Below are 27,925 nucleotides of genomic sequence, written 5' to 3' on the forward strand. Positions count from 1 at the left end.
ATAAGCTCTCTATTCAGACATGTCCTGTTTTGGAAGGTATCCGGTAAGATTCATTTGAATGAGTTGACTCGAGCAGCATGCCATTAGAGGTGAAGAAAATGTTATGCTAATGCAGGAAGACGGGTTCGAACATGTTTAAACGAGTCTTCCTCCATAGGCCAAAATTCTAATGTGGAGAATGTGAATACCTAGTGCGTTTAGTTAGTCAGCGGCCTACATCCTGTATGTGATCATCACACGTTATTATGAACTAGATAGACATTTCAAAGTCAGGGCATCCCAGCTTTAGTCCGTTTGATACATTTCTACACTTTTATTTGTTTAAAATAAAAGCTAGAGAACTTTGCTACCAAAATGTTGGCAAACGAACTTAATTGCTATTAAATTGGTAGACCTGTCATTGTTCAAATGTAATTGGGCATAAAACTCTCAACTGTGAATTGAACATGTTTTCTTGTCCAATGACGCGATACTGAAGTTTTCCATCTAGGGATGTTCAATTGCCGTAAACTATTTCCCAGAAATGACCTTATTGGACAGAGTCACACCTCCCAAAAGGGCGCTCTGAATGGTACACCAGAGTCCAGTTTCCTGTGTTGCGTAACATTCGTCATGAACTTTTATCTCTTACATGGTGACCCAGTTATCCTCCAATCAGGAATGGGATTTGGACCTAAACCTCTTCAGGCAAGCAAACCAAACAGCAGGTTGGAGAGGGACAAAGCGAGAGTCTGTGCAGATGTCCCGCCACACAGGTCCCGTGTAACTCAGTTGGGAGAGCATGGCACCAGGGTTGCGGGTTCAATTCCCATGGGGGGGGACCAGTACGAAAATGAATGCACTCATTACTGTAAGTCGCTCTGGAAAAGAGTTTCTGCTAAATGTCTCGAATGTTAAATATAATGTCCAACTGACTCTCTGATCCGACATCATCTTTATGGTTAGGGTCTTCATAGTGGTGGCTGTGTTTGTTACCTTTTTAGAAATCAACTCATGTGACTACCAATGGTAATTCTACCCAATGACACCACCACTGTCTGTGGTTTAACAAAAAAAAGCTCACAGTCAGAGAAAGCTGATTTCCTTTCTTTGCATCGGGCTGCTATTGAGGCTCTGATATAGTCTTTCCTCTTCCTTTCTGACCAACCCTTTATCTGAATTGACAGGTGGAGGTGGATGGTTTCAAACCGCCAACCTGCGAAATGCATATTTTCTAAATCTTGCGAAACAACATCCCAGGTCGTGCTGTTGTTTTATTCCCCCCCCCTCGCCTGCCCACATGATCTGAAACCGAAATGGGGAACTTCTCCTCTTGGTGGACCAGTTTCCGTCCGTCCGGCACATGTGGCGGATATCCGCTCGGAATCTAATTTCTCCTCTCCGACCATAAGCTGCTGGCTTGCCTGAGAGGAAGTTCACGCCAAAGACGCAGAAACTTCAACACAACTAGTGATGTGTCCCTTCAGCTCAGGTTTATTACAGCGGATGATAATTCTCATGTTCGTCTAGGTCAGGTGGGCCGTTTTTGTTTCTGTTGGAATGAATAAGAATGATAGGGCTTCCTTTTCCCCTCCCATTTTTCTTTTTAATCAATATGTCAATGAGATTGTTCCCTGGCCCTCTTGTTTCCCTAGAGAAAGTGATGGATACTCCCCTTCCACCCCACACACAGTCCCAGGCAGCTCTAGATGGTGCTGAATGTGTCAGCACTGGGCAAGGCTACCTGATGCTGAAGCTAACAGTCAGTGTAGGGCCGGGGCAATACCAGTATCGCCATACTCCTTAGTATCGTGGCAAGGAAACAAAACGTGAAGTGGATTTGACTTCTTTAGGAAAACATCCCTAATGTTGAAAACGCGTATAATTTATGTTTTCATCAAAATTCACATTTATTTTCTATAGCACACAATATTTAACATTCAGCAGGGTTTACAAAGGACCAAAGAGGGTAGTCTGCTTCATGTTATCATTTTTGCAGTGGAAAAATTATTGCGGTACTGGTATTGTCACAGCCCTAATTTAGAGCAGAAGAATTCCCCCCTCAATGTTTCAGTGGGTACTGTCTCCTCTCCGGCCCCATGTTTCTATTGGGAGTACTGCAGCACTTTGTCTAAATAGTTCTTCCATGGTTGGTTCTCTCATAGAGGGAAACATTGGGCAGAATCTTGCTTTGAAACATTTGATTTCTCTGGCTGTTTACAGGCAGCATTGACTGCACTTTGAATCCGCATTAATACGACTAAGGGGTTTCAAAGCTGCCAGATTCATCAGGCAAATGGCTTAAATAACATTGATTTGAAAGAGCTCATTTAAAACGTCATTCCCATTTCATTTACACTTAAAATTTCTCCATCAGGTTGCTTAGTCTCATGACTTGGCAAGTTGTTGTGAGGATTGCCCTTTTCACTTCTGTGTCTGCATTCTAACCGGTTCACTTCTGTTCGTTGCTAATAGTAGAACTATTGTCTCAAATCTCTGGTCAACTTTTATTGGTCTGTCGAGGAGATTTCTCCCGGGATTAGTTGACCATCGGTTGTTGGCTCAGGGGGTCTCTCAGGGGGTCTCTCGGGTCCGTGGAGTTAGATCATCAAACTCATGGTCATGATGCAAGCCGGTTGTAATAAGGTTTCAGTTAAGCTACCCCCTTCCCTCCAAGGCACTGGGGGGCTGAGCCAGAGAGTTACAGCGATATGGCCCTCACAGCATTTAGTGATGGTTATTAGTTTCATGTCAGCATTAGATTCCACTCACTATGAAGAGGTGCTGAATCTCATTGTGTCATTGATTAATTTGTTTACAGAGAGCCGGCTCTTTCCATATGTTAGTCAGAGCAGTTGACCTTTTGTTTTGTTGGTTTAGTCATGTGGATATGTTTCTTTCCCTTTTTAAATGTTAATGTTTATTTTGTCAGGAGAAATTCAACTGCTGCCTTTTTGTATTGCCTGAAAGGTTAGCAATGCTGTGTCTGTTTTTGAAGTTGTTTATGGTTGTTGTTGAGTCTGCTCAGCCTTGTTTCGACCAGAAACACCAGGCTCCGTCTGTCATTATACACTGTTGAGCAGCCCTGGCTCCTCTGTTCCCTCCAGCAGAGGCAGGGATTGTGTGAACCGGTAACCTGAGTTTTTGGGAGCATTGAAGCCCATGAGAAAGGGTGTGTGCCCAGCGAGCTTGGCTGTGTGTGTGTGTGTGACGCAGTCTCTGCTTACGTGGAGGTTTGAAATGGACTCCCAGCCTGCCGGCCCTTCCAGGTCCCACCTGCACAGCCCCACAATGCCCTTTTGTTCCCAGCCCACGGCCCTGTGGGATAGCTGTTATTTAAGAGGCGAGGGGACTGCAACACCACTGACTCTTTATTCAGAGGAAAGATGGTAAACTCCTATCTGGTTCCATTGTCAGTGGGGACTGAATAGGCGGCCTCGGTCTCTGGCAGTGGGGACTGAATAGACGGCCTCGGACTCTGCCAGTGGGGACTGAATAGGCGGCCTCGGACTCTGCCAGTGGGGACTGAATAGACGGCCTCGGACTCTGCCAGTGGGGACTGAATAGACGGCCTCGGACTCTGCCAGTGGGGACTGAATGGGCGGCCGCTCCAGTTGTTTTTAACTGACTTTCACACTGCTCATTGACACAAGTCTATTTTGGAAGGTTTGAGATCTGTAAAAATTAAGGAGTTGGGCTACATTGACTTCTCTTTTCATTTGCTGGCTTGACAGAACATGGCGTGTAGCTAGGAGCTATGGTGCCCAAATTTGTATATTTCTTCTCCTTAGTGAAGCTGAAGGCACTTGCGCTATGCTAACGATCACTTATACAGTACAAGGACATTTTGGAGACATGCACTGTGATCATTTTCAAAGAGCATGCCGCAGAACAGCATTGCTATCAGAGTTAATCACAGACAGTTTAAACTTTAAGGAAAATCTACTGAAGGATGTATATGTAACATTTTAAGTTAATTCTCAGAAAATAACTTGTTTTGAGAGTACTCCTAATGAACAACAAGACCGCCCACTAGCCCTCCCACTAGCCCATAGGAAGCACACTTGAGCCCCCCTCTGTTTGCACCCAACACATCATCCACAGATAAAGTCTAAACACATGGTAGCTAAGCTGACACATGAAGTATTTTATTTTACCAGGTAAGTTGACTGAGAACACATTCTCAGTTACAGCAACGGCCTGGGGAATAGTTACAGGGGAGAGGAATGAGCCAATTGGAAGCTGGGGATGATTTGGTGTCCATGACGGTATGAGGGGCAGTTTGGGAATTTAACCAGGACACTGGGCTAAACACCTCTACTCTTACGATAAGTGCCATGGATCTTTAGTGACCACAGAGAGTCAGGACAGCCGATTTGACGTCCCATCTGAAAGACGACAATACAGGGCAATGGTCCCAATCACAGTAAGTCATTCCACCAACGATTACAAAGCATCAACCCCACATAAACGTTACCCTGTAATGTTGACTTAAACCCCAGTCTACTTCCTAGTTGCTACATCTTCCGCTTCAAATGTTTCTACCCCCTTCGGTGCTCAGAACAGGAAGACTCCTCTCTTCCTGTTCCCCCAACCAACCCAACCGCTTGTTATTGTCGAACTGACAGCGTTCGTTAGCCGCAGAAAGTCTCCTATTCAATCGACCAACGGAAAAGGCCTGAAGGGGGTAGAAGCATTGATCACAGCATCAATTAAAAATGGCTGGTTTCCACAGCTGGCCCTGGCCTGCATGTGACTCCCATCGGCCCGCCGGGTGAGTTCTTTTCAGGCCCGTATATAGGGAACAGGGTGCCATTTGGGATGCAGTGAGGTCTGCTAAACAACTATATATCCAGTAGAGGAATCTTTCCTCTCAGAGGTTGATATAATTGTTGTAAGGAGGTCTTTCACCCTCCGACTTTAATCTTCTGACTGACGACCATAAGGGCACAGACACACCAATAGCTTTTGCTGGTCGAGAGTATCTAGCCCCTCTGAACGTACTTTGCGAACTGAGTGCCCACTGACTTTTTACATGTAGAATCTAGTGAAAAATGTCAACAGTCAGACATCAACAGTGGGTGGTCCCTAAAACAGAGCACGCTGAATGATCAGCAGGCATGCTAAATCCACATTTGATGTGACGTGTGCAATTCTTAAGAGAGGTTTTGTCTGAGACTTTTTGAAGTTCAGTTCAGCTCCCGGTTGTGTTCGCATGATGTTTAAGCTAGTTGTGGTATTTTTTGTTGTTGTCTGAAGATATTGATATTGTAGTCTTCAGATCTTTGTAAGTTGGAGGTCTTGAATGGTAACCAAAGTTATTTTGTTTGTTCAAGGACTTTGTAGTTCTATGGACTTTATAGTCCTTTTTCACTTTTTCTATGACTCATCAAACTGAGAATATACCTTTTTATTGAAGTGTAAGATTTGTGAAAATAGTTAATGAACTCTATCCTTTGATAAGAGCAAGCTTCATGCACAGTTGACTGGTGAGCAGCCCCCACCTCCAAGTCCAGCCAATGGAAAAAGACTCCAAGGTTGTTGTAGTGAAGCGATGAATTGACCTGACCACAGCACTCTGAGGTCTGACTAGAGGGGTTTGTAGGCAAAACATTTTTTTTAAAGGCAAAGTGTTTGGGAGCTGAAAGGAGAGGCTCATTCACAAAGCAGCATTGGGAGGGCAGCGAACAAGGCTGTCAGTTCCCATTTGTATGATGTACTGGAACTCTAACGGGCTCAGACTGCTGCCTCCTTATCATAACATCCTCTCGTGTGAGGCGGAATATTTGTTCTGAAGCACTCTGATCCGACAGCCTTAAACACAGACTGGCCAGGGGTGGGAGGAGGATTTGTTTGCTCTCGGTTGTATGGTGCAGTATACAGAAGATCACATAATACTAGGAGCCCCAGAGATCACAAGATCCATGTTTAAATGCTCTTCAGATTTCCTATGAATTAAATAATGTGCAGATTGTCAATATATGAAGTGTAAATAATATGGTTGTTTGTATGATTTCTAAATACTGTTCAAATTTCCTATGAATTAAATAAAAATGCCACTTGTGTCTATCACCTACAATACAGTCCTAATATGTGAATTGCCATTAAATATGGAGAAAAACATCATGGTGATGTATTGGCTTTTGAGTGGCGCAGTGGTCTAAGGTGCTGCATCTCAGTGCTAGAAATGACACTACAGACCCCGGTTCTGTATTACAACCGGCTGTGATTGGGAGTCCCATAGGACGGCGCACAATTGGCCCAGCCTCGTCCGGTTTAGGGTTTAGCCGGGGTAGGCCGTCATTTTGTAAATAATAATTTGCTCTTAACTGACTTGCCTTGTCCTTTAAGTGTTCTGTAGACCTGTTAGACGAGGTGAAATGTATATTGCGTGAACATCAATGGAATATTATGTTCAACCTAAAACCGATATGCTATGAATGTCATGAAAACATCCTTTTTTCATTCTTACCACATTAAGGGAATGTCCTGTGCAACCTAACATAAACATTGCCTGAATGACATCACAACTGAGCATATTTTGTGTTTTGGGAACTTCTCTTTTAATGTACTCACACTGTTCCCACAACCTAATTATAGTTAAAGTCGGAAGTTTACATACACCTTAGCCAAAAACATTTAAACTCAGTTTTTCACAATTCCTAACATTTGATCCTAGTAAAAGCTCCCTGTCTTAGGTCAGTTAGGATCACCACTTTATTTTAAGAATGTGAAATGTCAGAATAATAGTAGAGAAGTATTTCTTTCAGCTTTTATTTATTTCATCACATTCCCAGTGGGTCAGAAGTTTACATACACTCAATTAGTATTTGGTAGCATTGCTTTTAAATTGTTTAACTTGGGTCAAATGTTTCAGGAAGCCTTCCACAAGCTTCCAACAATAAGTTGGGTGAGGTTTTGGCCCATTCCTCCTGACAGAGCTGGTGTAACGGAGTCAGGTTTGTAGGCCTCCTTGCTCGCACACGCTTTTTCAGTTCTGCTCACAAATCTATAGGATTGAGGTCAGGGCTTTGTGATGGCCACTCCAGTACCTTGGCTTTGTTGTCCTTAAGCCATTTTGCCACAACTTTGGAAGTATGCTTGGGGTCATTATCCATTTAGAAGACCCATTTGTGACGAGCTTTAACTTCCTGACTGACTTGAGATGTTGCTTCAATATATCCAAATAATTTTCCTACCTCATGAAGCTCTCTATTTTGTGAAGTGCACCAGTCTCTCCTGCAGCAAAGCACCCCCACAACATGATGCTGCCACCCCCATGCTTCACGGTTGGGATGGTGTTCTTCGGCTTGCAAGCCCCCTCTTTTCCTCCAACCATAACGCTGGTCATTATGGCCAAACAGTTCTATTTTTGTTTCATCAGACCAGAGGACATTTCTCCAAAATGTACGATCTTTGTCCCCATGTGTAATTGCAAACCGTAGTGTGGCTTTTTTATGGCGGTTTTGGAGCAGTGGCTTCTTCCTTGCTGAGTGGCCTTTCAGGTTATGTCGATATAGGACTAGTTTTACTGTGGATATAAATACTATAGTAGATTTTTCTTCCAGCATCTTCACAAGGCTGTTGTTCTGGGATTGATTTGCATTTTTCGCACGAGTAGGTTAATTGCTAGGAGACAGAACGCGTCTCCTTCCTGAGCGGTATGACGGCTGCATGGTCCCATGGTGTTTATACTTGTGTACTATTGTTTGTACAGATGAATGTGGTACCTTCAGGCGTTTGGAAATTGCTCCCAAGGATGAACCAGACTTGTGGAGGTCTACCATTTTTTTTTTCTGATGTCTTGGCTGATTTCTTTTGATTTTCCCATGATGTCAAGCAAAGAGGCACTGAGTTTGAAGGTATGCCTTGAAATACATCCTCCAATTGACTCATGATGTCAATTAGCCTATCAGAAGCTTCAAAAGCCATGACATAATTTTCTGGAATTTTCCAAGCTGTTTAAAGGCACAGTCAACTTAGTGTATGTAAACTTCTGACCCACTGGAATTGTGATACAGTGAATTACAAGTTAAATAATCTCTCTGTAAACAATTATTACTTGTCATGCACAAAGTAGATAGATGTCCTTAACCGACTTGCCTAAACTATAGTTTGTTAACAAGAAATTTGTGGAGAGGTAAACTTCCGACTTCAACTGTACATATTTTGGGAGTTAGAAAAGGCCGTTATGTGGCCTCCCGGGTGGCGCAGTGGTCTAGGGCACTGCATCGCCTGGGTTCGCGCCCAGGCTCTGTCGCAGCCGGCCGCGACCGGGAGGTCCATGGGGCGACGCACAATTGGCCTAGCATTGTCCGCGCAAGGGAGGGTTTGGCCGGTAGGGATATCCTTGTCTCATCGCGCACCAGCGACTCCTGTGGCGGGCCGGGCGCAGTGCACGCTAACCAGGTCGTCAGGTGCACGGTGTTTCCTCCGACACATTGGTGCGGCTGGCTTCTGGGTTGGATGCGCGCTGTGTTAACCTCTCTGGCCAAAAGCCAGAGAAAATGCAGAGCGCCAACTTCAAATAAATTACTATAAAAATCAAACTTCCATGAAATCACACGTAAGATACCAAATTAAAGCTACACGTGTTGTGATCCAGCCAATCCAGCCAACATGTCAGATTTCAAAAAAGCTTTTTGGCAAAAACCAATGATGCTATTATCTGAGTAGCACCTCTGTAAACAAAGAGAGAACATATTTCAACCCTGCAGGTGCGACACAAAACGCAGAAATAAACATATAAATCATGCCTTAACTTTGAGCTTCTTCTGTTGGCACTCCAATATGTCCCATAAACATCACAAATGGTCCTTTTGTTCGATTAATTTCTTAGAAATCTGGGTTCCCAATGAAAACCCATTGAAATGAGTGACCTAAAATAATAATATATGAATGGTTTTTCCTCAGGGTTTCACCTGCTTAATAAGTTCTGTTACACTCACAGACATGATTGAAGTTTCTAAAACTGTTTGAGAGTGTTTTCTATTCACATCTACTAGTAATATGCGTATCTTATCTTCTGGGGATGAGTAGCAGGCAGTTGAATTTGGGCATGCATTTCATCCGGACGTGAAAATACTGCCCCCTGTCACCAAGAAGTTAAGAAGCAGTGCGGTTGGGTTGTGTTTCAGAGGACGCATGGCTTTCGACCTTCGTCTCTCCCAAACCCATACGGGAGTTGTAGCAATGAGACAAGATAGTAACTACTAACAATTGGATACCATGAAATTGGGGAGAAAAGGGGGTAAAATTCAAGAAAGAAAGAAAAGGCTGTTCTGTTAACATTTTTGCAACATCAGAGGAATATTTTGTGCATCCTGATACAAACATTTTTTCTGAATGTCAGCACAATTGGACATATTCTGTGTTTTGGGAACATGCAATATCTCTTGTCATTTCCCCACAATGTTACCACAACCGAATGAAATGTTCTGGGAGCCTTTTTAAAGGACAGACGATGTGTTCTGGGAACATTCTTGGAACATCAGGTGAATGTTTTTTGCACTCTTTGTCTCATCTGCACAACTGGACAGTTTTTGTATTTTGGGAACGTACACTACCGGTCAAAAGTTTTAGAACACCTACTCATTCAAGGGATGTTCTTTATTTTTATTTTTTTCTATGTTGTAGAATAATAGTGAAGACATCAAAACTATGAAATAACACATATGGAATCATGTTGTAACCAAAAAAGTGTTAAACAAATAAAAATATATTTGAGATTCTTCAAATAGCCACCCTTTGACTTGATGACAGCTTTGTACACGCTTGGCATTCTCTAAACCAGCTTCACCTGGAATGCTTTTCCAACAGTCTTGAATGAGTTCCCACATATGCTAAGCACTTATTGGCTACTTTTCCTTCTCTGTGGCCCGACTCATCCCAAACCATCTCAATTGGGTTGAGGTCGGGTGATTGTGGAGGCCAGGTAATCTGTTGCAGCACTCCATCACTCTCCTTCTTGGTCAAATAGCCCTTACACGGCCTGTAGGTGTTGGGTCATTGTCCTGTTGAAAACAAATGAGCGTACCACTAAGCAAAAACCAGATGGGATGGCGTATCGCTGCAGAATGCTGTGGTAGCGATGCTGGTTAAGTGTGCCTTGAATTGTAAATAAATCACGACCGTGTCACCAGCAAAGCACCCCCACACCATAACACCCCCCCCTCCATGCTTCACGGTGGGAAATATACATGCCGAGATCATCCATTCACCCACACCACGTCTCACAAAGACACAGTTGGAACCAAAAATCTCCAATTTGGACTCATCAGCCCAAAGGACACATTTCCATCGGTCTAATGTTCATTGCCCGAGCAAGTCTCTTTTTCTTATTGATGTCCTTCTTAGTAGTGGTTTCGTTGCAGAAATTCGACCATGAAGGCCTGATTCACACGGTCTCCTGAACAGTTGTTGTTAAGATGTGTCTGAGGTAAAATGGCGCCAGAAGAAATGGCAGCAGTTTTACGGGCGCCCAACCAATTGTGCTATTATTGTTTTGTTTTTTCGTGTTATTTGTAACATATTTTGTACATAATGTTTATGCAACCGTAACTTATGGCAAAAAAGAGCTTCTGGATATCAGGACAGCGATCACTCACCTCGGGTTAGACAAAGATTTTTTTATTCAACAAGCAGGACGCACAGGACATTCTCCGAACACCTGACAAGGCCAACATCCCAGTTATTTGCAAGAGGAAGAGACGCAGGTACAGAGGACACAGAGCGGGGTGCCTCGTAAGGATACGCAGAGGGCTAGTGGGAAAGCTGCCGTTACCGTCAATATTACTCGCAGTAGAGTATCTTGTGATAAAATGCAGACCACACAATTTGCCTAGAGTTCTCAGCTATACTTTTCGTGGCTGTTTTTTTTACCACCACAGACGGATGCCCGCACTAAGACCGCACTCAGTTAGCTGTATAAGGAAATAAGCAAACAGGGAACCGCTCACCCAGAGGTGGCGCTCCTAGTGGCCGGAGACTTTAATGCAGGGAACTTAAAATCAGTTCTACCTAATTTCTATCAACATGTTAAATGTATAACCAGAGGGTAAAAAATTCTAGATCACCTGTACTCCACACACAGAGACGCGTAAAGAACTCTCCCTCGCCCTCCATTTAGTAAATCCGACCACAATGATATCCTCCTCATTCCTGCTTACAAGCAAAAATTAAAGCAGGAAGCACCAGTGACTCGCTCTAAAAAAAGTGGTCAGGTGAAGCAGATGCTAAACCTCAGGACTGTTTTGCTATCAGACTGGAACATGTTCCGTGATTCTTCCCATTGCATTGAGGAATACACCACATCACTCACTGGCTTTATCAATAAGTGCATCGAGGACGTCGCCCCCACAGTGACTGTACGTGCAGACCCAAACCAGAAGCCATGGATTACAGGCAACATTCACACTGAGATAAAGGGTAGAGCTGCCGCTTTCAAGGTGCGGGACTCTAACCAGGAAACTTATAAGAAATCCTGCTATGCCTTCTGACGAACCATCAAACAGGCAAACTCGTCAATACAGGGCCAAGATTGAATCGTACTACACCGGCTCTGACGCTCGTCTTATGTGGCAAAGGGAAGCACAGCCGCAAGCTGCCCAGTGACACGAGCCTATCAGACGAGCTATGCTCGCGGCTATCTGCATAGCTAACCAGGCTATCTGCATTGTGTCCCGCTACCCGCCAACCCCTTTTTTACGCTACTGCTACTCTTTGTTCATCATATATGCATAGTCACTTTAACCTTATCTACATGTACATACTACCTCAATCAGCCTGACTAACCGGTGTCATTTTTACTGTTGTTTTTATTTCTTTACTTACTTATTGTTCACCTAATACCTTTTTTGCACTGTTGGTTAGAGTCTAAGTAAGCATTTCATTTCACCTGTTGTATTCGGGGCACGTGACATATAAAATTAGATTTGATTACTTGAATTCTGAAGCATTTTATTTGGACTGCTATTTCTGAGGCTGGTAACTCTAATGAACTTATTGTCTCCAGCAGAGGTAACTCTGGGTCTTCCATTCCTGTGGCTGTCCTCATGAGAGCCAGTTTCATCATAGCACTTGGATGGTTTTTGCAACTGCACTTGAAGAAACTTTCAAAGGTCTTGAAATGTTCCGTATTTACTGACCTTCATGTCTTAAAGTAATTGCCATATTTGGACTTGGTCTTTTACCAAGTAAGGCCATTTTCTGTATACCACCCCTACCTTGTCACAACACAAATGATTGGCTCAAATGCATTAAGAAGGAAAGAAATTCCACTAACTTTAAACAAGGCACACCTGTTAATTGAAATGCATTCCAGGTGACTACCTCCATGAAGCTGGTTGAGAGAATTCCAAGCGTGTGCAAAGCAGTCATCAAGGCAAAGGGTGGCTATTTGAAGAATCTCAAATATAAAATACATTTGGATTTGTTTAACACTTTTGGTTACTAAATTATTCCATATGTGTTATTTCATAGTTTTGATGTCTTCACTAATATTCTACAATGTAGTAAAAATAAAAACCCTTGACTGTGTAGGTGTTCTAAAACTTTTGACCGGTAGGGTATCTTTTGTCATGTCCCCACAATGTTCTCACCAGACTGGTCCCACAACCTTATGAAACATCCTGGTAACCTTTTTAAAATGTTTTATAGTAACATTTTTGCAACAATATCAAATATTTTATACAAACCTTCTATAATCATCACCAGGAATGTGTGTTGTGAGAACATTTGCCGTGAGCTAAAGAATGTTCTGGGAACTTTCACAGAACCAATTTTGGTTTGCTGGGAAAACATTACTGGTACATTATTATTATTACATTACCTGGAAACCCAATGATAACTTTTGGGGGAATGTTCTGTGGTGGTTTTTATAATGTTGTGCACAATATTTTAGTGAATGTTAAACATAAAGATGTTATTAAAAACATCCTCTGAATGTTTATCAACCTAATGTAAGAGAGAACCCTAACTAGAACATCATGGGAATCTTGGATAATGTTCTGGGAATGTTTCTAGTTTGCTGGGTATTGTCAACCAAATCTACAGTTTTAGACAAAGTGAAACGTTTACTGATGGGCCCTTCCCAACAATGCAGAGAAATATTAGAAAAATAATAACACGAGGAATAAATACACAATGATTAACTTGGCTATATGGCAGGGTGAACACACGCCACCTGCCAAGTATGAGCACATTTACAGCTAAATAAATGCTGCAGTAGCTGTTTTCAATGTGTTTCTGTTGTTTTGGTTCATAGCTTGTAGCTAATCACACAAAGAACTAGGACTTATATATCTATCCATCCCGTGACACACAGCAACACCTGGCTGGGGAGCTGTACACACTGAGATGGAAGTCATTTTGGAAGTGCTGCGCACAGGCAGTAAAGTTTGTCTAATTTACTCAAGTCTACTAAAGTGAGACTTTGTCCTTCTGTGTCTTGACTATTTACATTGTTTTGTTCACGAGCTAGGTTGTTTTTCAATGTTTGATTTTTTGCTTCAACTGAAGGCACCGGCTACTAGTCAGATTCTGTGTCACTAACAACTTGAGCAGCTAGTGCCCCCATTGCCATGGTAACCTCCCGCCCTTGAAGGGAGTAGCTGAACATTTGTCTCAGTAATATTTTGGTTCAAATGTAAACATTTAGCAATCTACCACTTACTAGTAATACATTTGTTTTAGAAACATTACAAAGCATGCTCATCTGTTAAAAAAAAAACGTAAAAAAAAAAAGTGTTTGGTGTAATTATGGCAACAATCATGGTGGACCAAAGAGTTTCATGCCCTGTACACGGGTTACCAGTTCCGAGTCTGTGCAGGGGTACTTAAGGTAGATATATATGTACATACACTGAACAAAAATATCAATTCAACAATTTCTAAGGTTTTACTGAGTTAAAGCTAATATAAGGAAATCAGTCAATTTAAATAAATTAATTAGACCTTAATCTATGGATTTTACATGACTAGGCAGGGGTGCAGCCAGGCCCAGCCAATCAGGGCTTACTACAGACAAATACTCCTCAGCACCCCCCACCCCAGACAATCCCGCAGGTGAAGAAGCCCGATGTGGAGGTCCTGGGCTGGCATGGTTACACATGGTCTGCGGTTGTGAGGCTGGTTGGACTTACTGCCAAATTCTCTAAAATGATGTTGGAGGCAGCTTATGGTAGGGAAATTAACATTCAATTTTCTGGCAATAGCTCTGGTGGACATTCCTGCAGTTAGCATGCCAATTTCACACTCCCTCAACTTGAGACATCGGTGGCAATATGTTGCACATTTTAAAGTGGCCTTTTATTGTCCCCAGCACAAGGTGCACGTGTAATGATCATGCTGTTTAATCAGCCTGTTGATATGTTTCCTTTGAAACCGCCTGGTATAGAGATCCTGGATGTCGGGTAGCTTAGCCCCAGTGATGTACTGGGCCGTAAGCACTATCCTTTGTAGTGCCTTGCGGTCAGATGCCAAGCAGTTGCCATTGTCTAACTCCTCCCCCTCTGTGGTTTCTCTGTAGTCGCGACATGGAGAGTAAGGATACCCTGCGGGGTCTGCAGAAGATGGAAGACCGGCCCGAGGAGCGGATGATCCGGGAGAAGCTCAAGGCCACCTGCATGCCCACCTGGAAGCACGAGTGGCTGGAGAGACGTAGCAGGAGGGGCCCGGTGGTGAGCTGCTGCAGCCTGACACACATGGACACAGAAACAAACACGTGCACACACGGCTATAATACTACATAAACATGTAGGTCTATACATACACACACACAGAGAACACCACGTGTGTGTACTTAGCTTACTGTGCCACGCTTAACATTTATAGATCCAAGCAACTCTTAAATATTCACTACTCTAAAGATTGATTTGATACTGTTAATGCTTTGAAATAAAGGTTGTTTTCATGTCTGAAATCGAGCAGAATTGGACATGTCCAACCCTGGGCATTGCACCATTATGTTGCACCTAGTCTTTCACAGCACACACACATGCTGACCTCAAGCCCCCTGACCTCTAGCCCCCGACCTCTAGTCTTGGCACTCTTCTGAGAGGATTAGATGGATATATGTATTATGGTAATATAGCTATATCATGCCTTCCGATTGGCTGCGTGGAAATGTCAATGCTTCCACCAGATCTACAGACCCGTGTTCAGTTGACCAACGTCGCAGATAGAAATGCCATGGATAGAGCTGATACGATTCCTTGTTCTACATGTCAGAGAAGCATGCTTGTTCTACATAACAAATGTCTGTCTGAACGTTCCACTGTAAAGGGACTCTACTGTCATTTAGGCCTCATTTGGCCTACCCCAACCGCATATTAACCCCCTCTCCTTCTCTCCGTCAGGTGGTGAAGCCCGTCCCCCTGCGACCGGACGGGAGCGAGGCGGGCTGCAAAGGGGCAGAGGTCGGAGCCGATGCACCCACCAGCTCCTCCCCCCAGCAGAGCAGAGGCCGCCGCAGCCCCTCCCCTGGACCCCCCTCTTCCTCCTCCTCTTCCTCTGGCAGGGCCGGTGGGAAGCCTGAGTCCCCCGGGGTGCGCAGGAAGAGGGCCTCACCTGTGCCGGTGATTAGCCACACACAGACGTAGCGCGCACACAATGCACAGGCATAAAAACATTTTGATGATAATATAACATTGATCAAGCCTCTTCACTTGGGGTTTAAAGAACTGTAAAAACTATCATAGTAATATAAAGTCCTAAGTGACTATTTGGTGACAGTATAATATACCCATGTAACTATTGTTCTGAAGCTGTCTTGATCTGATGTTGTGTAGTTTCAGAGTGGCAGGGTGACGCCCCCTCGCCGGGCGCCCTCCCCAGACGGCTTCTCCCCCTACAGTCCTGAGGAGACCAGTCGCCGCGTCAACAAGGTCATGAGGGCTCGCCTCTACCTACTGCAGCAGATAGGCCCCAACTCCTTTCTGATTGGAGGAGACAGCCCCGACAACAAATACAGGGTGTTCATTGGTCCACAGGTAGGAAGTGCTGGAAGTCCACTCAGACCAATGAAGATTTAAACAGAATCAAGACTAATTTTCAAATCGACTCCCTCTACCCTCTATGTATTTGTGTAGATATTAAAAGGATTAGATGGGTGTTATCAGCTATTATACCGATACAGACATTTCAAACATATACAAGTGTCTAGACTTGGGGTCGATTGGGAATTGATTAAGCTGATGGAAGATTGTCAGATTCCAACTGGCAGGCTAGATTGAGGCTTGGCTGCCACAACGGCTCCAGCTTTTACCAAATTGTGTTTACAGCAATGGGGGTAGAGTAACTGTTCATTTGAAAATCTCACTTTTAAAAGTTTGTATTATGTTCACTCATACCCAAATAATGTTGTTGACTCATCTTATACTCGTATGTGTGGCCAAAGCATAAATTGGAGAAATAACAGGGCTGGGAATTGCCAGGGACCTCACGATACGATATTGTCATGATACTTAGGGGCCGATTATGTGTTGCAATTTGATACTGTGATTTTATTGCGATTCAATTTTCTTCCCCTACAGTCCTGAGGAGACCAGTGCAGAAAAAATATTACAATATTGTCAAAACGATATAATACTATATATCATCAAAAAATAATATCCCCATATGTAGTTGTACTTGTAGTTGAAAAAAAAACTGTTAAAAAACCACACCTCAAACTTGTATCTCAACAAGAACGCTTGCTATTTTCTCAGAGTATGACATCATACTCCTGAAGAGGATGAGCTGGCCAATCAGCGGTCTAAAGGAGGATGAGCTGGCCAATCAGCGGTCTACTCGCATTAATATTTTTATGACCAATATATGCCCACACTATTCTGTTGCTTTTTAACATACAGAACCTAATTACCATTTTTTTTGGAAGGAAAACCATTTTACTCGTATTGTAAGTAATTATAGGTCATATTTCATCAATCTGGAAACACTGGACAGTTACTTTAACAATTTGCTTCACTTGTACATTGGCAGGCTCTTTTTGTTTACCCAGCCATTTGCTACTGTAGCGATGGAGTGATTACCCAGCCATTTACTACTGGAGCGTTACCCAGCCATTTACTACTGGAGCGTTACCCGGCCATTTACTACTGGAGCGATTTATCGTTTGTAAATGGCTGGGTAATCGCACAATCGCTACAGTAGCAAATGGCCGGGTAATCGCTACAGTAGCAAATGGCCGGGTAATCGCTACAGTAGCAAATGGCCGGGTAATCGCTACAGTAGCAAATGGCTGGGTAAATGCTCCATCGCTAATGTAGAGATGGAGCGATGTAGAGCTTCCTCTTACTAAAGGCTTGCGTCCCAAATGGCACTACTTTTGACCAGAGCATTGTCCAATGTGGGGGAATAGGGTACTATTTGGGACAGATGGATCAGCAGGTCTGTATCGGTCTGTGTGACCATTTATGGCCATCTGTGTGTGTCTGCGCGTGTGTTTGTGAGTGCGGTGTTGGTATGTAGATACACACACACACACACACACACACGTGAGTAACCCCCCGGTCTGCTGTCCTTCTCTCCATTCACTGTAGACCTGTAGCTGTGGCCGAGGGGCGTTCTGTATCCACGTCCTCTTCGTCATGCTCCGTGTCTTCCAGCTGGAGCCCTCAGACCCCCTGCTCTGGAGGAAAACCCTCAAAAACTTTGAGGTAACCTTCCAGCAACCAACCGACATGCCCTGTAACCAATCTGTGTAATTCCCCTTTCTCCCTACTGAGCTGAGCAAACTGAGCTGTACCGTGCTTGCCTGTTTAAGGATCCACCATAGTTGCTGAAACCAGGACAATGTGAAAATGGGGATATCCGAAACCAGCACAGTATGCTTCAGGTCGAAACAATAGTTTGAGAAGGGCATACATGATTAACTAAACCCATTTTGTAATGACCAATTTCCAAAGAAACTTCAAAGCTAGAATATTTCTAATTTATGTTAACTTAACCATCTTGAATGCACGTTAGATATGCACTTGAATACGTAGATACTTTACCATTTACCACTAGTAGAGAGAATGCTAATCTGACCCAAGATCAGCGTCTAGGGCAAATTTCTCCCTACAACTGCTAACTGTGGCACTGTCTCCAGGTGGAGAGCTTGTTCCAGAAGTACCACAATCGCCGCAGCTCGCGCATCAAGGCGCCGTCGCGCAACACCATTCAGAAGTTTGTGTCGCGCATGTCCAACCCCCACACGTCCTGTCCGTCCAGCAACTCTGGCGCCTCGAGCAATGACAGCAGGTAGTGTACACACACACACACAGGGTACAGATGTTGTATTGTAAAACATTATGCAAGAAGGCCCTTGAATACCACCAAGTTGTATAAACATAAGTGGTGTCAAATTTTTTATTTGGATGTGATAGAGGGTCAAGCATTGGTTTAACACATTGGTCCAACATCCATTCCTCTTTCCCTTTCTGCCCTGGCCGTTATTTTTATATATACAGTGGGGAGATCAAGTATTTGATACACGGCCGATTTTACAGGTTTTCCTACTTACAAAGCATGTAGAGGTCTGTAATTTTTATCATAGGTACACTTCAACTGTGAGAGACGGAATCTAAAACAAAAATCCAGAAAATCACATTGTATGGTTAAGTAATTAATTTGCATTTTATTGCATGACATAAGTATTTGATACATCAGAAAAGCAGAACTTAATATTTGGTACAGAAACCTTTGTTTACAATTACAGAGATCATACATTTCCTGTAGTTCTTGAACAGGTTTGCACACACTGCAAGCAGGGATTATGGCCCACTCCTCCATACAGACCTTCTCCAGATCCTTCAGGTTTCGGGGCTGTCGCTGGGCAATACGGACTTTAAGCTCCCTCCAAAGATTTTCTATTGGGTTCAGGTCTGGAGACTGGCTAGGCCACTCCAGGACCTTGAGATGCTTCTTACGGAGGCACTTCTTAGTTGCCTTGGCTGTGTGTTTCGGGTCGTTGTCATGCTGGAAGACCCAGCCACGACCCATCTTCAATGCTCTTACTGAGGGAAGGAGGTTGTTGGCCAATCTGCCAATGACCTCCAGCAGGCCACAAATGTGCATGTGTCTGCTCAAACGGTCAGAAACAGACTCCATGAGGGCCCGACGTCCACAGGTGGGGGTTGTGCTTACAGCCCAACACCGTGCAGGACGTTTGGCATTTGCCAGAGAACACCAAGATTGGCAAATTCGCCACTGGCGCCCTGTGCTCTTCACAGATGAAATCAGGTTCACACTGAGCACATGTGACAGAGTCTGGAGACGCCGTGGAGAATGTTCTGCTGCCTGCAACATCCTCCAGCATGACCGGTTTGGTGGTGGGTCAGTCATGGTGTGGGGTGGCATTTCTTTGGGGGGCCGCACAGCCCTCCATGTGCTCGCCAGAGGTAGCCTGACTGCTATTAGGTACCGAGATGAGATCCTCAGACCCCTTGTGAGACTATATGCTGGTGCGGTTGGCTCTGGGTTTCTCCTAATGCAAGACAATGCTAGACCTCATGTGGCTGGAGTGTGTCAGCAGTTCCTGCAAGAGGAAGGCATTGATGCTATGGACTGGCCCGCCCATTCCCAGACCTGAATCTAATTGAGCACATCTGGGACATCATGTCTCGCTCCATCCACCAACGCCACGTTGCACCACAGACTGTCCAGGAGTTGGCGGATGCTTTAGTCCAGGTCTGGGAGGAGATCCCTCAGGAGACCATCCTCCACCTCATCAGGAGCATGCCCAGGCATTGTAGGGAGGTCATACAGGCACGTGGAGGCCACACACACTACTGAGCCTCATTTCAACTTGTTTTAAGGACATTACATCCAAGTTGGATCAGCCTGTAGTGTGGTTTTCCACTTTAATTTTGAGTGTGACTCCAAATCCAGACCCCCATGGTTTGATAAATTTGATTTCCATTGATCATTTTTGTGTGATTTTGTTGTCAGCACATTCAACTATGTAAAGAAAAAAGTATTTAATAAGAATATTTCATTCATTCAGATCTAGGATGTGTTATTTTAGTGTTCCCTTTATTTTTTTTAGCTGTGTGTGTGTGTATAGGTATATGTCCTTTATTTTTCTCTTTCCCATCTCTCTCTGCATCCCCCTCTGTGTGTCTCTTTCTCTCTCTCACACCCCCTCTGTCTCTCTCTGTCAGTAGTCTGAAGGATGAAGAGGAGCAGATGTGTCCTATCTGTCTGTTGGACATGCTGGATGAGGAGAGTCTGACTGTGTGTGAGGAAGGCTGCAGGAACAAGCTGCACCACCACTGCATGTCTATCTGTGAGTACTACGGTTCGCTATCAAAAGACTGCATATCTGTGAGTACTACAGTACGCTAACAAAAGACTGCATATCTGTGAGTACTACAGTACGCTATCAAAAGACTGCATATCTGTGAGTACTACAGTACGCTATCAAAAGACTGCATATCTGTGAGTACTACAGTACGCTATCAAAAGACTGCATATCTGTGAGTACTACAGTACGCTATCAAAAGACTGCATATCTGTGAGTACTACAGTACGCTATCAAAAGACTGCATATCTGTGAGTACTACAGTACGCTATCAAAAGACTGCATATCTGTGAGTACTACAGTACGCTATCAAAAGACTGCATATCTGTGAGTACTACAGTACGCTATCAAAAGACTGCATGTCTGTGAGTACTACAGTACGCTATCAAAAGACTGCATGTCTGTGAGTACTACAGTACACTATCAGAAGTTCAACTAAACTTTTGACATGTGTACAGTGTAATATTGTTCCTGTCATCTAAGCCAAGGTGAGCTCTGACATAGTCAAAATAGTTTTACCCCAGTAACACTTAGGGTTAGTTCATAAGGCGGGTATTGAAATCTGACTCTACGAGGTCCTGAGTACTGCTGGTTTTCTGTTCTACCAGATAATTAATTGCACTCACCTGGTGTCCCAGGTCTAAATCTGTCCCTGATTTAGAGGGGAAGAATACTTTTTTAAAAAGCAGTTAAACTGGCATCAAGGTCCAGATTTTTCTATTTGAGGGGCATATGGTATTCTGTTGTAGTTGCTTTTAGGAACACTATGCACATATATATCCATTATGGCACTACCACTGTACACCAACTACTTCAACTGGTAAAGAAAAGCACTAAGTGAAAACAAGACTTTCAGAGCTTCTACTCTGTCTATTTTAGTGCCATTTCACTGTATCAGCTTCTCTCAAAATACATGTTTATTCACCCCACACCTCGTCAAACAGAGGCTGACTCTGTGAAGGGGCATCTTCTAATAGGCTCCGAGCCGTTAGCGACCTCCCCTAACATCGACCGACTGACTGCTTAAGACCTGGGTCTCTGTGGCCCGGCCTCAGACATGGACTCGTCTGACATTTAGTGACTCCATGCAGTCATCCATGAAGGTTTTATAGTCCAGCAAGCACCACCACACGCCACTCCACTTACTCCCATTAAACACACAGCCCTATACAGCCCTCTCGATAGTCTGTCACGTTCGTGCCCAGGCCCTAGCCCTCTTCTCTCTCTCAACTCCAGTCTAATTGTTGCTCCATTTTATTGGCGCATTGACTTCCTTGACAGCCAGTCAGTGCATTGTCCTTTTTTCTAAACTGGGGGAGAGCTAATTCTGTTGGACCGTCTGTCTGTCTCGCAGGGGCTGAGGAATGCCGGCGGAACCACGAGACGCTCATCTGCCCCCTCTGTAGAGCCAAGTGGAAGTCCCATGATTTTTACAGGTAATTTTAACATGTGTTTGTGTGGGCTAGGAACTAGTAACTCCTGGAAAGACTCCTGGGATGGGGGAGGGGGAATGATTTGACAGCGCACCAGCTGGTATCTGGTATTGTTGTGTGAAAGACGGGGGAAGCGGCTTCACTATATTTGTGTCTGAGAGGAAAGGAAACACCTGCCTCGTCTGAGATGACAGAACAGCTGTGGAGCTTCACAAATCTCATGCAAGCTGAATGCGAGTTATGGTTAACTAACAGTTAGCTAACAATTGAATGGTTTATAAGCTGTTTATAAGCTCATAAAGTGTTAGGGATTTGGAACTGCACAATGAGTCTGTGGATTCATTGCAGGCTACGTCAGTGACACAGTAGCCCAGAGACACGTAAGAACCTTGAGTGTTAGCGGTGAGCTACGCTACAGTGCATTCGGAAAGTATTCAGGCCCTTTCCCCTTTTCCACATTTTGTTAGGTTACTGCCTTATTTTAAAATTGATTAAATCGTATTTCCCCCTCAATCTACCCACAATACCCCATAATGGCAAAACAAAAACAGTTTTTTAGACATTTAAAAAATAAAAAACTGATGTTACATTTCCATAACTATTCAGTACCTTTACTCAGTACTTTGCTGAAGCACCTTTGGCAGCGATTACAGCCTCAAGTCTTCTTGGGTATGACACTACAAGCTTGGCACACATGTCTTTGGGGAGTTTCTCCCATTCTTCTCTGCAGATCCCCTCAAGCTCAGTCAGGTTTGATGGCGAGCGTTGCTGCACAGCTATTTTCAGGTCTCTCCAGAGATCGGATTCAATTCCGGGCTCTGGCTGGGCCACTCAAGGACTTGTCCCGAAGCCACTCCTGTGTTGTCTTGGCTGTGTGCTTAGGGTCGTTGTCCTGTTGGAAGGTCAACCTTCTGAGATCCTGAGCACTCTGGAGCAGGTTTTCATCAAGAATCTCTCTGTACTTTGCTCCGTTCATCTTTGCCTTGATCCTGACTAGTCTCCCATTAGCATGTTAGTGGTGCTATATCATTCTAGGTCAAACAGGGCTATGCTAACGCAGTGTGCCAGAGCCATCACATTAGCGGTGCGCTAGGCTATATCATTCTAGGTCAAACGGGGCTACGCTAACGCAGTGTGCCAGAACATCACATTAGCATGTTAGTGGTGCTATATCATTCTAGGTCAAACAGGGCTACGCTAACGCAGTGTGCCAGAGCCATCACATTAGCGGTGCGCTAGGCTATATCATTCTAGGTCAAACAGGGCTACGCTAACGCAGTGTGCCAGAACATCACATTAGCATGTTAGTGGTGCGCTAGGCTATATCATGCTAGGTCAAACAGGGCTACGCTAACGCAGTGTGCCAGAGGAATTCCACTTAAAGCTTAATAGAAGCCAACAACTCAGCCCAGGTTGGGAGTTCAGGAATACCAGTGTCAACAACCCCATCATATATACCCCCCCACACATCACCATTCGAGACTCACCCCCCACACATCACCGTTCCCTTAGCTCTCAACCCTTACAACCAGCCCACTGTAAAACATTATAGAACTAAAAGCTATAGACATTTTAATGTCTCCACAATGTTTATCTGAATGCTCTAGTGCTGTATAATGTTACGTACCCCTGAATGAGCCCATGTCCTACCATAAGTACATGCTAAATACACTAGCCTCAAGAACTTCTTTGAACTTGGTGCCATGTGTGTGTGTGTGAGTATGCACACGTATGTTAGTGTGCGCACCTGTGTTAGTGTGTGTGTGTTCGTAGGTTTGTCGTGAGCTCGATCCCCTCCACAGTGCGGTTATGTGAGCCAGACAGCCAGGCACCAGCCCTTGTTTTGTGCGTCTGCCTGGGAATGAAATGATAGCTGTTGTTGTTTTCCCCCCCTTAAGACATGAATACTGTCAGAAAGTATCTGTTACCCCCTCCGCCCTGAAATTGTACCCAGTTGTTTTTCTACGTTTTTTTGTTGTTTGTTTGCAATTATGATGACCCGCTATCTAATTTTCCAGTTTTGCTGGGTTGATTCCTGGTGTCTTTAGAATATGATTCCCCCCACCTCCCCCTATTGACAATCCCCCCCCCCATTTCATTATATTCTGAAAGTGTACTCCTGAATCCTGACCAAGCCTGAATCAGCAAATTCGTGGCCATTCTTGATTGTAATATCAAATGCTCAGAACTACAATTCAAACTTAGTCTAGTTACCTGTCTACCACCACCATTTTGAGTCCCCCAAAAGTCGCTAAAAGCTCAGACTGACTTTGGCTTCTTTCTCGGCAGCCATGACCCCTCATCTGTCTCCATGGAGAATGCGGCAGCGTCATCGTCTCACAGTGAAGGGGGTTCAAGAGGGGGGTCATCGTCCCAGGAGGGGGACTTCACCCTGCCCCAATACGGGGTCCAGCAGATCCCCCAGACCTACAAAGAACTTGCTGAGCCTTGGATAAAGGTGAGAGGGGTGGGAAGATGGACGTGGGGGTCTATAATGTAGGGATCCTGTCTTATACTTTCAAATTCTTGAATAACCTTTTGAGCTTGCATTTTTGGGACTATTCCTTTCCCTTTGCCTACAAAGAGGGGTTTACGTGTACTTGTGTCTCTATCCGATCAGTGCCATATTCCTTTCAGACTAATTTACTGTCTCTGTCCTCCCAAGGTGTTTGGCATGGAGGTGGTGGGTTGTCTGTTCTCCAGGAACTGGAACATCAGGGAGATGGCCCTGCGGCGGCTGTCGCATGACGTCAGCGGCGCACTCCTCCTGGCCAATGGCGAACGCTCCTGGCCGGGGGCGGGGCTAGGGGCCGGGGCGGGCTGCTCTGAGGTGTCAGGTGACGTGGTGGTGGAGTCATGCTGTAGTGTCCTCTCCATGGTGTGTGCTGACCCTGTCTACAAGGTCTACGTGGCTGCACTGGTGAGACTCAACATTTAGTCATTTAGCAGATGGTCCAGAGCCACTTAACAGTTCCTGCATTCATCTTAAGTTAGCTAGGTGGGACAACCACATATCACAGTCATAGCTGATAATTAAATAGTTATCAGCGAAGTTGGTGCTAGTAAAAAAGAGCAGTGTGAGTGTTTTTAGTTCCTTATTTTCTTAAATATGACTACCATACTCCAGCTGTCAAGGAAAGCATTTTGGACCCATAAAGTCTGAAGCCCCGACCATAAACAGCGCTTCCAAAATGTTTGTCTTCCAGGAATCACCATCACTTCAAAGACAAATGATACACTGTACTGCATGTACACAGTGATTGCAATGCATAGAGGGTCAAGTAACTTCAGCTCATTGCCATGAACCCGGTGCTGAACACATGAAACGTATTGTTATCGGTACTCAGGAATTGATTAGTTGGCCCTACCCGATCTCCGCTTTCACCCCTTGGCCTGTCTCTCTCACACCACAGGTCTTGAATTGTCCTAAAGTCCACTTCAACAACAAGCTAGCCTGGCTAATCCTGAAGTCAAACCAGCAGGGATTCTCCAGGGACAGACTGAGCGTCTCTTTTTTTTCACTCCTCCAAGCTGAATTTCTTCTACTTCGTCTCTTTTAGAGAACAATATTTATTGGTGGCTTTAAAAAAAAACTGCAGAACCTCTGGGGAGCTTGACATTTCCCCCCGCGGCACTTTGCTTCAGCAGAGCTGCGGTTATGGAAAACAAAAAGAGTTCTGTCTCCTCTGGGGGCTTTCCAGCGTGTTTAACAGCAGACAGACTTTTGGCGTCTGTTTTATTCTTCATTTAAGACAAAGCAGGGGATGTTGGTAATGGCGGGGAGTGGACTAAAAATACCATGGGCACAACCAGAGTTGGAAGAGTGGGACAAAAATCAACTTAAATTGCCGTTTTGAAAAGCCTTAGAAAGTGTGCTCAGAGTCGTTGGCTACGTGCACACTACCTAGGACCTTGTAACGAGTGAAAATGCCAGAGCCACCATTACAATAACTTTGATGGGGGTCCTATTTTCTTGCCTTGTCATACCATGTGACGTGGCTTCCCCTTTGGAAGTTTTGTTTGTTTTGCTAAAATGCTTGTTTATTGATATGATCCGTCTCTCCTGAGAGTAGAGGAGGCTGTGGAGAATGTAGTAATGGAGGTTGAGGGAGAGGGAGCGACTGCGTGCGTGTATGTAGTCCTGTGTTTGAGTGATTTGTGAGTGAGTGGGATGAGGTGGTTGGAGGAAGGAGTAGCCTTGTCTGCCTGAGGGGGAGAAAGAGTCTGAGTCCCTTTCTCTCTATCGGTCTCTGGGCAGCATTCCAATGCAATGCTCTATCAGTCACCACTCCCCACACCTCTTCTCTCTCTGGGAGTAAGGGTCAGGCTGCACCGCCTGTAACCCAGCACCTCTACCCCTCTCCTGGGGGGAGCACCACCAAGTGCCCTCCACCTCCAGCCGAGGCCACAGAGGGTCTCTTATGACCTTGTGGTCAGGCCCAGGTGGACATATTCTCACAGGAATAGACGGGGTTGTAACTCGACTGGGTCAAAAGCGCAATTTCCCCAACCAGTGTTACATTTGGGCTCCAAGAGGTCTTGTGTTGCGCATTTATTTTTTAATTTGAATTGTTTTTACGCAACTTTCCGTGTCAGCATTTCCCGTGTTTGGTTTAGTCATGTAGGGCAAATTATTATTATTTTTTTTTTTTGGGGGCTTTATATAAAGTATTTAAAACTCATAGTTGACAGTAAGTTATTATACTTTAGACGGGACAATATTGTTGTCACATTCACTATCACTGTTCTTGTCTTTACCCATGTTCCACACACAGGACTAGGGATAGTGTTTGTAGTACTGACTGTATGTTTGAAGTGTTAATGTGAACCCTGGCCTCTCACCCCCTTGTTGTAGAAAACCTTGCGGGCCATGCTGGTGTACACGCCCTGCCACTCCGTGTCTGAACGCTCGCGCCTGCAGCAGCTGCTCCGGTCCGTGGTGGAGACCATCCTGGTCAAATGTGCCGACGCCAACAGGTAAAGTCGGTCTGAAACTTCAGAGTGGGATAGATATGGGAGCCTGACGACAACTGCTTGTAGCTAGTGCCCTCAGGTGGAGAATACAGGACTTGTTAGGTTTCTCCCAGTATGATCAGTGGTGAGTTCTATCGGGGATATTCACATCTGAGCCTGAAGGTCTGGAGCGCTGCTGGTTTTCTGTTCTACCTGATAACTAATTGCACCCACTTGGTGTCCCAGGTCTAAATCAGTCACTGATCAGAGGGGAACAATGAAAATCAGCAGTGGAAATGGCTTCCAGGTCCAGATATGAATTTCCATGATATACTGTATATCTCCAAGAACGGACTCAAATATGGGAACCTTTACTTGTGGTATGATAATACTGTTAGTCAACAGATTTCCATGATTCCTGTCTCATTTCAGTAGGTCTATGTTGCACACTGTATAATGTCGTTTAAGGCAGAACTAAAATGTTGCTTAATTTGGTCAGAATGTTAACGTAGTCTGTCCACAAGAGATAACATGTATAAAAGTATGAGTATGAATGATGGCCATTAGCAGTCTAGCATGGACATTCATTCTGTGTGTCGTTCCTCTTTGTCGATTCTGTGTCGTGTCCAGTCGTACCAGCCAGCTGTCGGTGTCCACACTACTGGAGCTGTGTAAAGGCCAGCTGGGAGAGCTGGCTGTAGGTAGAGAGATCCTCAAAGCAGGTAAGAGCTACAAATACCATGCAGCCTCTCTGGGGTATCAGTGGAAATGTAGTCCTCTCCCCATATCACATACTCACCAGAATTTATATATGCGACTTTGACTGTTTTTTTTCCCCCTTCTCAACAACAGTAAATATGCCACTTGTTTAATACTCAATATCCATCTGGCCATTAATACCCAGGTGCCTCGGTTCTCGACATCCAACTGGCAACTCACTGTAAGCATCTCTCCCTATCCATCTCTCTCAGGGTCCATTGGTATTGGAGGGGTGGACTATGTCCTGAACTGCATCCTGGGGCCCCAGACGGAGGCCAATAACTGGCAGGCCCTGCTGGGCCGTCTGTGTCTGATTGACAGGCTCCTGCTGGAGTTCCCTGCTGAGTTCTACCCACACATCGTCTCCGGAGGGGACTGGCACCAGTCTCAGACCTTGGGGGATAGGTACGCAATCTTATCGACTTGTTCTTGTATAGCCTGATTCACCTAGCTGCTGACTCGAGTCTGACTCCCTGGGAGAGGTAGAGGAGTGCCACAGGGATGAGTGTTGTGCCCA

General features: G+C 44.6%; 1 protein-coding gene across 3 annotated transcripts in view; it reads left to right on the forward strand.

Moving 5' to 3' along the window:
• map3k1 (mitogen-activated protein kinase kinase kinase 1, E3 ubiquitin protein ligase) overlaps window positions 1–27,925 on the forward strand; it is a 48,892-nt gene that overhangs the window by 13,671 nt on the left and 7,296 nt on the right. The window contains exons 1-13 of one of the 3 annotated variants that reach the window (XM_024381778.2): window positions 4,572–4,753; window positions 14,507–14,657; window positions 15,336–15,554; window positions 15,768–15,968; window positions 17,520–17,636; window positions 18,071–18,222; window positions 20,124–20,248; window positions 21,618–21,699; window positions 23,986–24,154; window positions 24,362–24,616; window positions 26,552–26,673; window positions 27,280–27,371; window positions 27,621–27,813. In XM_024381778.2, coding sequence (XP_024237546.1) covers window positions 4,698–4,753; window positions 14,507–14,657; window positions 15,336–15,554; window positions 15,768–15,968; window positions 17,520–17,636; window positions 18,071–18,222; window positions 20,124–20,248; window positions 21,618–21,699; window positions 23,986–24,154; window positions 24,362–24,616; window positions 26,552–26,673; window positions 27,280–27,371; window positions 27,621–27,813 — 1,934 coding nt within the window. In that variant the 5' untranslated portion in view covers window positions 4,572–4,697. Of the gene's footprint in view, window positions 1–4,571; window positions 4,754–14,506; window positions 14,658–15,335; window positions 15,555–15,767; window positions 15,969–17,519; window positions 17,637–18,070; window positions 18,223–20,123; window positions 20,249–21,617; window positions 21,700–23,985; window positions 24,155–24,361; window positions 24,617–26,551; window positions 26,674–27,279; window positions 27,372–27,620; window positions 27,814–27,925 lie in introns of those variants that run through there. The other 2 variants (XM_024381776.2, XM_024381777.2) reach the window with 2 other exon arrangements.

Source organism: Oncorhynchus tshawytscha, linkage group LG20 (genome assembly GCF_018296145.1).
Source record: "Oncorhynchus tshawytscha isolate Ot180627B linkage group LG20, Otsh_v2.0, whole genome shotgun sequence".
NCBI lineage: Eukaryota > Metazoa > Chordata > Actinopteri > Salmoniformes > Salmonidae > Oncorhynchus > Oncorhynchus tshawytscha.